The following is a 13,033-nucleotide window of genomic DNA, read 5'->3' on the forward strand; positions in this document are numbered from 1 at the left end:
GGAACTGTGATCCTTTGGAGTAGAAGAGGCGCTCTGTGTTTTAGAATTTTCAGCTTTTCTGCCCTGGTTTTTCCCCATCTTTGTGGTTTTTTCTAACTTTCGTCTTTGATGCTGGTGACCTACAGATGGGGTTTTGGTATGGTTGTCCTTTTTGTTGATACTGATGCTATTCCTTTCTGTTTGTTAGAAAAAAACTATTTTAAAATTCAAATGGAACCAAAAAGGAGCCTGAATAGCCATGATAGTTGTAAGCAAAAAGAACAAAGCTGGAGGCACCACACTACCAGACTTCAAACTATACTATAAGGCTACAGTATCCAAAACAACATGGTACTGGTACAAAAACAAACACATAGACCCATGAAACAGAATAGAGAACTGAGAAATGAGACTGCACACCTACAACCATCTGATCTTTGACAAACTTGACAACAACAAGCAATATGGAAAGGACTCTCTAATAAATGGTGCTGGGAGTGCTTGCTAGCTGTACGCAGAAAATTGAAACTGTACCCCTTCCTTACACCATATGCAGAAGTTAACTCAAGATGGATTAGAGACTAAAATGTAAAACCCCAAACTATAAACACCTAGAAGAAAATCTAGGCAATACCATTCAGGACATTGGCATGGGCAAAGATTTCATGACGAGGATGCCAAAAGTAACTGCAACAAAAGCAAAAATTGACAAATGGGATCTAATTAAACTAAGGAGCTTCTGCACAGCCAAAGAAACTATCATCAGAATGAACAGACAGTCTACAACATGGGAGAAAAATTTTGCAAATTAACCATCTGACAAAGGTCTAATATTCAGAATCTATAAGGCACTTAACCAAATTTACAAGACAACCCCATTAAAAAGTGGGCCAAAGACACAGACAGACGTTTCTCAAAGGAAGCATACACGTAGTCACGTGGTTCTCGTGCCATGGTTTTCTGCTCTATCGGATCACTTAAGGACTTGTCTACATTGGTTATTCTAGTTATCCATTTGTCTAATCTTTTTTCAACATTTTCAGCTTCTTTGCGATGGGTTCGAACTTCCTTCTTTAGCTCGGAGAAGTTTGATCGTCTGAAGCCTTCTCACTACTCCTCAAAGTCATTCTCCATCCAGCTTTGTTCTGTGGCTGGTGAGGAGCTGTGTTCCTTTGGAGGGGGAGAGGTGCTCTGATTTTTAGAGTTTTCAGCTTTTCTGCTCTGTTTTTTCCGTATCTTGTGGTTTTATCTACCTTTGGTTTTTGATGATGGTGATGTACAGATGGGGTTTTGGTGTGGATGTCCTTTCTTTTCATTAATTTTCTTTCTAACAGTCAGGACCCTCAGCTGCAGGTCTGTTGGAGTTTGCTCGAGGTCCACTCCAGACCCTGTTTGCCCAGTATCAACAGTGGAGGCTGCAGAAGAGTGAATATTGCTGAACAGCAAATGTTGCTGCCTGATCATTCCTCTGGAAGCTTTGTCTCAGAGGGGTACCTCGCCGTGAGGTGTCAGTCTGCCCCTATTGGGGGTGCCTCCCAGTTAGGCTACTCGGGGGTCAGGGACCCTCTTCCGGAGGCAGTCTGTCCATTTGCAGATCTCAAACTCCGTGCTGGGAGAATCACTGGTCTCTTCAAAGCTGTCAGACAGGGACATTTAAATCTGCAGAGGTTTCTGCTGCCTTTTGTTTGGCTATGCCCTGTCCCCAGAGGTGGAGTCTACAGCGGCAGGCAGGCCTCCTTGAGCTGAGGTGGGCTCCACCCAGTTCGACCTTCTCAGCCATCTTGTTTACCTACTCAAGCCTCAGCAATGGCGGGCACCCCTCCCCCAGACTTGCTATTGCCTTGCAGTTAGATCTGACTGCTGTGCTAGCAATGAGGAAGGCCCCATGGGTGCGGGACCCTCTGAGTCAGGTGTGGGACATAATCTCCTGGGTTGCCGTTTGCTAAGATCCTTGGAAAAGCACAGTATTAGGGCAGGTGTGACCCAATTTTCCAGGTGCTGTGTGTCATGGTTTCCCTTGGCTAGGAAAGGGAATTCCCTTAACCCTTGTGCTTCCTGGGTGAGGTGATGCCTCGCCCTTCTTTAGCTCTCGCTCCGAGGGCTGCACCCACTGTCCTGCACCCACTGTCCAACACGCCCCAGGGAGATGAACCTGGTACCTCAGTTGGAAATGCAGAAATCACCCATCTTGTGTCATTCACGCTGGGAGCTGTAGCTTGGAGCTGTTTCCATTCGGCCATCTTGGAACCTCCCCTATTAATACATTTCTATTCTATGGATTTGGAGGTAATAAGTCATAGTGATCAGAATTGAAACCTGGATACACCAATTAATGTTGGGTATGTTACTTAATCTGTTTTCACCTCAGTTTCCTCATCTTTAAAATATGTACACTAGTATCTAATTCATAAGAATGTTGTGAAGACTAAATAATCTATGTAGAACTCACTATGTAAGGTAATCTGATTATCTGTCAGTATTATTGTTATTTTCACTAAAAAGAGGCTGTAGTACTTAGGAGTGTAGAGGATGGAGTCGGACCAGGTGGTTTCACACCCTGCTCTGCTGCTTACTATTTGTGAAAATCTAGGTAGCTTGGTTAGCTTCTCTATGCCTCAGTTTTGTCATCTAAAAAATAGGGATACCAGGAATAACAAATAAGATTATTATGAGGATTAAATGAGTTACTATAAGGAAAGCAATAACTGAAGTGTACTACAAAATCCATAAATGTTAGCTATGATAAGAGCCATTATTATTAATCAGCTAATTTGAAGTCCTATGGGCTGAAACTGTGGCAATCCCTAACATACAAAGAGGAGCAATTCCATTTTTTAAACTAAAATAAAATCAAAATTATGTTCTAACCTCAGTATGCAGATTTTCTGGAGAAATGATTTTGGTAAAAATGATAGCCGGTGCTCCAGTTATTCGGACAGAAAAATCTGTCAAAATGGGAGTCAAAATTGCTCTCCTTTCTTGATGCCGCCGTATGCTAAAAGGTAGAGTGAAAGATTATTAGTCATTTCACTTTTTTCAAAGATAATTTTCATTAAATTTGTCCAAGTCTTTGTACTACAGACATGTATGGCAAAATTACATTATTATTTTGAGAGTGCCTATTTGCATATTTTACAGTCATCGTTTCTTAACTTCAATTCCATAAGATTTGTAGAAGATGATAACATCTTGAGAAATTCAGATGTAATTAAGCAATTTCATATTAGTATCATCCCAGAGCTTTTTAACAAATTAATTTTTAAATGTTTACTTCTTGTTCTTGCAAATAGTTTCATATCACTTTTGTTACCAACAATCATACTATTGTTTAGAATAATTTTTAATTTCCTATTTTTAATATCTGACCTTCTATTTGATAACTGCTGTCTTTCTGACCTCATTAGGGTCATGAGCATATCCTTTTAATCTTTTAATTCTTTTCTTTTTAAGGTCTAAGAACAATATTAATTCATTTTTTTTTAAGACAAGGTCTTGCTCTGTCACCTAGGCTGGAGTGCAGTGGTGCGATCATGGCTCACTTTAGCCTCAATCTCCTGGGCTCAAGTGATTCTCCCACCTTGGCCTCCTGAGTAGCTGGGACCACAGGAATGTACCACCACGCCTGGCTAATCTATTTTTGTTTTTTGTAGAGACAGAGTCTCCTCATGTTGCCCAGGCTGGTCTTGAACTCCTAGGCTCAAACAATTCTCTTGCCTAGGACCCTCAAAGTGCTGGGTTTACAAGTGTTCAGTCACCATGCCCAGTTCTTAAGGTTTTTGTGTGAGATATTAAATGCTTCCTGAAAACAATCCTGTATGTGAAGTAGGGACTGTTAATAGTCCCATTATTATCTGTAAGGAAATGAAGTTCAAGTACTGGGCTAAGGCTACACAATGAGAACAAAGGTTCCAGAATTGGACCTGGAGGGCAAGTTGACACCAAAACAGCTTTTGGCCTCTATTTTAGTTCTTCTTTATATATTCCCAGCTTTGATCAGTTATTTAGCAGAATATTTTTATCTGACATTTAAAATTATTAATAATTTCAAAGGAAGTACATGGTAAAAGATGAAATTGGAAAACATTATTGAGAAAGCAAAAGTGGGCTGGTACAGATCTTCAAGTCCACTACATATATGCTTACTTTTTATTTTATCAACTAATATACATTTATGTTTTGTTAGCAAGCTATATCTCAAATTTTGCTTCAAGCTATTAACTTAATATTCCTTTTAAATATGCCCTTATTAGTCCCTTATATCATAAACTGATAAAGTTGAAATCAGAGAATTGGCATAAATTATCTCATGAAAAAGCCTGGTTAAAATTCAAGTCTTTCTACACCATTTTTTCTTTTTATCAGAGTAGTCCAGAGAATACTCTGGTCTTTTGTTAAACTTGCAATGAGCAGAGTTCTATATGGTGTCTGCCAAAAAAGCAAATTGGATCATCTGGTTCTATGACACATAAGTATTGGATTTCAAGAAAGTCAATTTTAAAGAATTAAGAGATCTGGCGAGTAGAGAGTAACAGGAGGAAGTATTAAAATCTGTGACTATAGAGGAAGGATTGAGATCCTGAGAGACACCATAATTATAGCCTAATAGCTCAAATTCCATAAAATGACCAATGTGAGAAACATGTAACATCTGATGTGCTCTCATAGGGGAGTGCTAAAATATATGATGTATTAAAAATAACTTAAAATGGAAAAGTTGGCAGGGAACCAAATAAGAGCAAACATTAATGACCAAGGGCAATGAAAAAAAAGGTACTTGTCCATATTATACATTTTTCTCCATAATGTGATAAATTAAATCAGTGACACAAAATATGAAAGCCCTGTGACCTTAGAAGTAATAACAAAATATAAATGTCAATAGTCTTATAAAACTATAATTTTTCTGGTATATAGTATTAACTTTTATGATATCTCTGGTAAATATTTGAGGTAATGGTAAATATTTAAAAAAATCATTAAAAACCTTTACAGATTCAAATATTTTCAGGAATAAATTCAAAAGAAAAACAAAAAAGAAATACTAAATAACTACAATGAAGAATTAAATTCTGGCAATATTTTACTATATAACAGTTCAAGTTTCAAAATTCAAAAGAAGGAACTAAAACACAAAGTATTAACTAAGGTTGTTAATGACCTTAGGGTCATTAAATTGAGAGGGTCAGCACTCTTAATGAATCAAGGGAATAGAGTTTTAACAGCTATTTGAGATAAGACAAGGATTTTTAAATGAGCTGCCTACCTAGATCTGGGGCCCCTGAAGGTCCAGAAAAACATCACACCATCAGAAACCGGAAAGAATAAGAAAGTTTGCCTGTCTTGGCAAGAGAACTTGTTGAAAAAACAAATATCGCCCTGGAAAATTAAAAATAATGGGAAATATCCCATGTGTATTAAGTGGCTCTAACTTATATTACCTGGGTGGTCCTCAAATACCCATTCTGTTATTTATATAGCAGTAGCATCAGAACTTTGATAACCCTGGGGCATCTGTCAGAAACAGATGGAAAACCTCCCTAGAAAACATGTCCTCAATGACAAAAAGGATACTCAAGGGAAAAAGATCGTTGAAGATAAGCTCCTAATACAAACCATTTTATATACCAAAAAAAAGAACTTTATTAGCAAGAGGAAAATTAGATCCTGTTTTCAAACGCATTATCAAGAACTTTTGATAATAAAATTTTGATAATAAATTAAATAAAAATTTTGCTTAAAATTACTAAAGACATATAGAATTAAAAAACATAAGAAAAAAAGCAAGGCACTATTAAAAAGTGCAAATCAGGTTTGAAAAAACAACCAAAGAGAATTTCCAAAAATAAAAAATACAGTTACTAAAGTTAAAGACATAATAGGTGGGATAAATAGCATTTAGATATAGCTTAAGAAATAATTAGTAAACTAGAAATAGATTTGAGAAAATTCCAGAATTTACTAAAATAAATTTTTAAATGAAAAGTTTAAAAGGAAAATGAAGAGACATGGAGAGATGAGCCCAACATATATAACTAGAATTCCAAAATGAGAGAACAGAAAGAAAGGAAAAGAGAAAATACTAAAGAAAACATGGCTGATGATTTTCCCAGAAATTATGAAACATAAGAATTCATAGACTCAGGAAGCACAATGTGTCCTGGTTCAGACAAATACAAGGAAATCCACAAGTATACGTATCTTGATGAAACTGCTGATCACCCATGATGACGAAAAGATACTAAATTCAGCTGAAGAAAACAGATTACACCATTCCAAGGCACACAGGGTTAGAGGAGCTGTGGAATCAATATTTTGCTGATGTACTCCAATATAACAATGATTTAATATATGTCTATATTGTCCATATAAACAAAGAAATGGTATAATTATCTGTACCTATCATGTAATATAGAGGATTATATCCATAGAAATTTATTAAACCCTCGTTGAAAATAACAAAACATTGACTATTGTAAGGTTCTAAGCAAATAACAGAAAAATAATCATGTGAGTTGGCAAAAGTTCTTCTAGTAAGCTTTGGGAGGTATAGATTGTAAACAAAAAAAAAGTATAGTTCTCTGAAATTGTTACTAAGCAAGAAGGCACAGGTGTATGCCAGATGCACTCAAGAAAACACATGTGTGAGAAAAGCTGTGGTCATCTTTCTTGGACTCAGAATATTTACACTAAGGTTCTTCTGCCCATCTGTCATACATTTTGGCATGCCTTTGTGGGAAATATGAAAGGAGTTTAAGAACCACACTTCAAAAACTGCATATTATCAAAGACCAGAAGCAGGAAAAGTGGTACCAAGGTTCCCAAGATATTCCACCAAAAAAATCAGAATAAGAAATGCTAGATGGTCTGTGTGCACAGAGCAATTCTTTTTTTTTTTTCTTCCTCCTGTGTGTGAGAAAGGGTCTCCTTCTGTCGCCCAGGCTAGAGTACAGTGGCATGATCTTGGCTCACTGTAACCTCTGCCTCCTGGGCTCAAGTCATCCCAGTACCTCAGCCTCCTAAGTAGCTAGGGCTACAAGTGTGTGACTCCACATCTGGCTCATTTTTGTATTTTTTGTAGGGACGGGGTTTCGCCATGTTGCCCAGGCTGGTGCACACAGCAATTCTTATGCAACATAAAGATTTTCTTAGTATGGCATTATGGCTGAACTTTAGATGGAAGACACTAGAGCAGAAGATACTTAAAACTTGTGGTAATCACCTGAGACCATCTCTTACAGTAGTTATTCCTAAATATGAAAACAGTAATATTCACAAACATTTATTATAAATAATCTGCTACCTGGAAAACTATGTGTTACATAAACCTATTCCTTGATATTCTTCTATTTATATTAATGGGAGGCATAAAGATAAATAATTTAAATCCTATAGGAACTTAAAAAATGAAATAGTTGGCGAGGCACGGTGACTCACGCCTGTAATACTAGCACTTTGGGAGGCCGAGGTGGGCGGATCACCTGAGATCTGGAGTTCAAGATCAGTCCGGCCAACATGGAAAAACCACATCTCTACAAAAAATACAAAAATTAGCCAGGCGTGGTGGCGCGGGCCTGTAGTCCCCGCTACTTCGGAGGCTGAGGCAAGAGAATCGCTTGAACCCGGGAGGCAGAGGCTGCAGTAAGCCGAGATTGTACCACTGCACTCCAGCCTGGGTGACAGAGCAAGACTCCGTCTCAAAATAAAAACAAAAAAAAAAAAAGGAAAAAAAGAAATAGTTATTGGTATATATCCATTTAGAGGCTTTTTTTCCAACAGGAGCACTATCCCATGGCTTTCAAATGCAATTAAAATAAAATTCAAACTCCCTCTGACTTACAAAACCATTCATTATTTAGCCCTTCTCTCCCTAAAACTCATCTGCTATTACTTCTTTCCTCCCAGCCAGGCATGATCCCTTAAACGTGCTCAACTTGTTCCCACTCCAGTGTCTTTGCTCTTCCTGAAACACTCTCAGCAGAAACACTCTAGGGGTGTTTGAACGGATAGCTCATTTTTCTCGTTCAGGTATTAGAAGGGGTCTTCCCTGAGCTCCAATCTAAGGAAATTTCCCAATTACTCTTATTATGTTACCCAGTTATATTATTTTCATAGCATTTATCACTCTGAAATTGAGAAACATGGATTGAGGGCTCCCTATGGTGCCAGGGATGCTAGGTGCTGAGACAACAATGGCAAAATGGGTACATAATGCTGTTTCTGAATGTTAAGAATTCAGTTTAGCAGGAAAGATAACTAAACAAAGTAATCATAAGGTATGATAAGTAGAGTAATAAGGAAAGTACAAGGAAGTGTGGAAATACTCAATAGGGACCTAATCTTTTATCTCAAGGTGTTGAATATACAGAAAGAATTAATCTCTAAAGACATATAAAGCATCTTGTGCACAATGCTACAAGAACTACAGCTTGAAATGAGGATGGTTCTTAAGGTACATTTAAAGAAAACATCAGTATAAATTTAGTTTGGCAAAATTAAATAATATTAAAATAAAATATTCTCATTCTTGAAAAAAAAAAAAACAGCAACATAAACTTTCCTGCCAAAACAAAAGAACAAAACAAAGGTTAATGTATTTGTAATGGAGATCACAAGTGCTACGTCTATTTATTACAATATTTAGAAGACAGTTTTATGAGTATACTAAATTAAAACATTAATTCAGTCTTACTGAGATGTCCAATGGATAATAGCTTTGATTCCAGTTGTTTATATCTATAACCTGAAACTCCTGGTCATCTAATTTTACTTGTTAGACCTTTTCAAAGGAAAAGCATCAAAAAAACCACAAAAAAACAAAAAAACAAAAAAAAAAACCCAACTTCATAGACACTAGAGGTATTGCTGAAAGTTTCTCAGAGAAAAGAACATTAGAAATTGTGTGTTGAGGATTTACATAGGAATCCACTAAGGAAGAGAAAGTCAGGAGATTTTCAAAATTTCATTTTTAAAGCTTCAATAATATGGCTGGTCACAGTAGCTCATGCCTATAATCCAGTGCTTTGGGAGGATAGGGTGGGAGCATAGTTAGAGCCCAGAAGTTGGAGGTTACAGTGAACTATGATAACGACATAGTGAACTATAAGTGACACAGTGAGACCCTGTCATTCATAAATAAACCAGTAAACTTTAATAGTATGTACTGTTGTACCAGTTACAGTGCTCACAGAATTATACAGGATAATGTATAAAAGGTAAATGTTGTACACATGCTTTTAAAATACATTCTTGATATAATCCTGTTTGGCCCCTTCTCTTAAAAATAAAACACCATGGCTGGGCACAGTGGCCTCTCAGCACTTTGGTAGGCCAAGGCCAATGGATCACCTGAGGTCAGGAGTTCAAGACTAGCCTGGCCAACATGGTGAAACCCTATCTCTACTAAAAATACAAAAATCAGCTGGGCATGGGGGTACAGGCCTGTAATTCCAGCTACTCAGGAGGCTGAGAGGAAGGAGAATTGCTTGAAGCCAGGAAGCAGAGGTTGCAGTAAGCCGAGACTGTACCACTGCACTCCAACCTGGGTGACAAAGACTCCATCTCAAAACAAACAAACAAACAAACAAACAAACAAACACAGAAAAAAGAAAACACCATAGAAGGGAAACTGGCTACTTATGGGCTTTGGTCAGTTGGGTTTCAATGAATGAAGGCATTATCTATCCATCCATCTTAGCTGTAAGATGACTGTAAAGTAATTGAAAATATATGCTACCATGATGATTACACACAATTTAAACATTTTCTTATTTTTTAGTGCCTACTGTATCAGTCAGTAACTACACTAAGATATAAAAAAGAGTAAGACCAAGCAAGACAGGATCTCTGTCCTCTTATATCTACACCATCTTTTTATATTGCCATAGGACACTCTCAGCCAACATGTAAGGAAGAAGATATCTGCTGGCTGCTAAGAATGAAAAACCAACTGCTCCCCCCTGTTGTATCATGAATCGTTTAGCCTTCACACCCACTTTCCAGGAACTTTTTAAGCAAGAAGAAAAATTCACATTTTTCATGTAAAGGCATGGTAAGGTTTAAGGAAATTATAAAATCACATCATTCAAGTAGGTTTAGGTCAATCTAGGCATCAACCTACAAAGTATGAAAATTAGACTAACTTCTGTGATTTTGCTTAGGTCTTAACTTGATGTCCTCACAAATTAGATAAAAGTGATGTTTTTCAGGTTGAAAATTTAAAACAAATTTAAAACTTTTTTCCTTCCATATTCCTATCTATAATTTCAGGTGCAATTCTGGAAAAAATCTCATTTTTATTAATCACTAATCAAACTATGCTGGGGGTCCTGTGCAGTGCGAACATTTGGGAAATAGTCTAAAAAATAAAAATAAAAGAGATCTAAGGACACAGAGAATAGTCATAATCTCTCAGAAATAAAGCTAGAAATATATGGTTTAGGGATTTTAATGCCTACACATAGCCATAGTTCCCCATATTCAAGGTTACCAGTCCTGAGAAGTATAAGACCAATGAATTTTAGGAATATGTCACGTCAGATTCCAAGTCAGCTTGCTAAGCAAACATAGTAACAACAATTTTAAAATTCTGTATGTGTAAAAAAAGCCCACAGAGTATTACATGTAATTTGTTATGTGTATATAAAAATATTTTAACAAACAAATATGCTGTAACTATTTCTCTGACAATGAAGTTTAAAAGATAAATTACCTAACAAAATCAAGTCAGAGATAGGAACAGATAAAAGTATTATGATAAAAACAAAATTATTTACTTTTAAGTGTACTTTTGCAAAGTCTATTAGAATTATATCTTTAAATATTACACATGATAAAAGTATATCAATATTAACTTGGAGAATTAAGACTTAGTGGTACTTTCAGGTAATTATAAGATAAACTTTCCACCTCCCCCTAAAGCACTGGTGGCCATATAAAGCAGCAAGCCACTTGAATGTGCAAACTACACACGGTAGACATCAGTACATTTCCTCAGATTATAAAATAAACCCAGATGTAGCAAAAATGGTTCCTAAGAGAAAAAGAAAAAGAGAGTGATTAGCTAACAACGGACTTTAGCACAAGCCTACAAGATCTGAGCCTTGAGCAGAAGAAAAGTAGTTGACTAGTAAGAGGAAGGAAACCAAGGTTCTACACATAGCTCTATTTTTTGTGACACTGGACAAGCCAAAGAACCACTTCAAATTTAGTTTACTGTAGTAGTTTTTGTTTTATAACCACTTCCCAAGAATAATTCAGAGTTTAGAGTTTTGCAAAAGAGGAACCTTAACAAGATTTGGAAGATGGAGGGAAATAGTAGCCAATATTCTCTGCAAGTCTTCATGTTTTAAATACAGTAAAAGACCAATGGAAAGGTGCTGGCAGATTCTAGCTTGTTCTCACTTTTCCTGGCTCTGTGACCACTTCTTCTTCCTGACCCTTGGCCCTGCTGAACAACAGCAACTCCAGCCTCCCGGCCTTACCCCAGATGCAAAGGCCACAGCCTCCCATTAATGTCTACCAGCCTTCTGGTGGTTTCAGTCCACCAGTTGGATGTGCTGCTGGATGTTTCCGAGGTTCCCTTGAAAGCTCCCAAGTTTTTAACCAGGTCAAGCCCTTCAGGAGGGTTGGTTGTGACTTTGATCCTTCAACTCCCTCTTCCAGACCCTTACTTGTCAGCTTTTCCCACAACTGGGTAAGATTTTACACCTAAAATGAATCTCTTATTCTGTAATACTCTATTGGTTCTGCTGCCTTAATTAAACTGTGATATATTCCCTTGGATGAAAAAAAATCAAAGTTTTAGGAACAGAAGATCTTCAAGTTTTAAAATCTGATGATTCTCTATACTTAACTTCCCTACTCCCCACTCCCTGCAACATACACATAGAAGCACATCACAATTAAAGACAAAATTTGAGTAATGTACCCAGAGGAATGAACGAAAATCATCATTAAAGGTTGCCGTTTAATATTGGTCAGGGAAGTAAACACATTATTCCTCACTGTATCTTTGGAATTTCATCTACAATACCTATTCAGAAACAGAATCATATTAAGGTCCTATTTATATGTCTGTCAAGATTAATCATCAGAACTATGCTACAACAGATCTAAAATTTTATGTTTTTAACTGAATGAGTATCTCTCATAAACATTCACATTCAGTCTCTTGATTAGTTGGCTCTACTTAATCATCACTCTGTCATTGATTAATTTAGCCTTTATTTGGTATCTGTTATGTGCCAAGCATGACATTATGTGCCAAGTAAAACATGCCATACTTTCATACTTCTGGCCTCTGGATCTGCTGCTTCCCTGTTCAGAATGCTCCCTCTACTCTGCAGGCACCCAAACTCTGTGGAAACAGGTTCAGAAGCCATGCACTCTGTGAAACCTTCTCTGAAACCCCACCCATAGAGTCAATCATTCATTTCTCTCTCTTTTTTTTTTCTTTTAAAAAGAGAAATGAATGACTATTTTGTACCTATGTCAACTTTGCATTAATTTATCTTTTCGCTTATGTGCCTGTGCCTAAGATCTCCTACGTATGTGGCATATATTTATCTTGATTTGGATTTGTTTCTTCTGTAAGCCTAAGTATGCTATATTTGTCAATTATAGCATTCTCCACACTATAATAGTTAAATAGTAAGTCTGTTTCTTTGCTTGGCTGCTGAACTTACAGGACATATATTAGAATAAAATTAGAAATTATTTCATTTGTTTCTCCAGTGTAAAAGACCTTCAATGGCATACACTAGACATTCAAAAGTCTTTATTTTTTATTATTCATTTATTTATCTGAGACAGGGTTTTGTTCTGTTGATGAGGATGGAGGTGAAGTGACACGATCATAGCTCAATGCAGCCTTGAACTCCTGGGCTTAAGTGATCCCCCTGCTTCAGCCTCAAGATAAGCTAGGGCCATAGGTGCATGCCACCATGCCCTGCTAACTAAAAAAATTACGTTGTTGTTCAGACAAGGTCTCACTATGTTGCCTAGGCTGGTCCTGGCTTCAAGCAATCCTCCCGCTTTGGCCTCTCAAAGTGTTGGG

General features: G+C 37.0%; 1 protein-coding gene across 1 annotated transcript in view; it reads right to left on the reverse strand.

Annotated features, from left to right (window-relative positions):
- VPS13B (vacuolar protein sorting 13 homolog B (yeast)) overlaps positions 1-13,033 on the reverse strand; it is a 542,268-nt gene that overhangs the window by 295,351 nt on the left and 233,884 nt on the right. The window contains exon 14 of the mRNA XM_011966737.1: positions 2,848-2,974. Within this exon, the coding sequence (XP_011822127.1) occupies positions 2,848-2,974 (127 nt within the window). The remainder of the gene's footprint in view (positions 1-2,847; positions 2,975-13,033) is intronic.

The sequence above is a fragment of the Mandrillus leucophaeus genome, unplaced genomic scaffold (genome assembly GCF_000951045.1).
Source record: "Mandrillus leucophaeus isolate KB7577 unplaced genomic scaffold, Mleu.le_1.0 Scaffold770, whole genome shotgun sequence".
NCBI lineage: Eukaryota > Metazoa > Chordata > Mammalia > Primates > Cercopithecidae > Mandrillus > Mandrillus leucophaeus.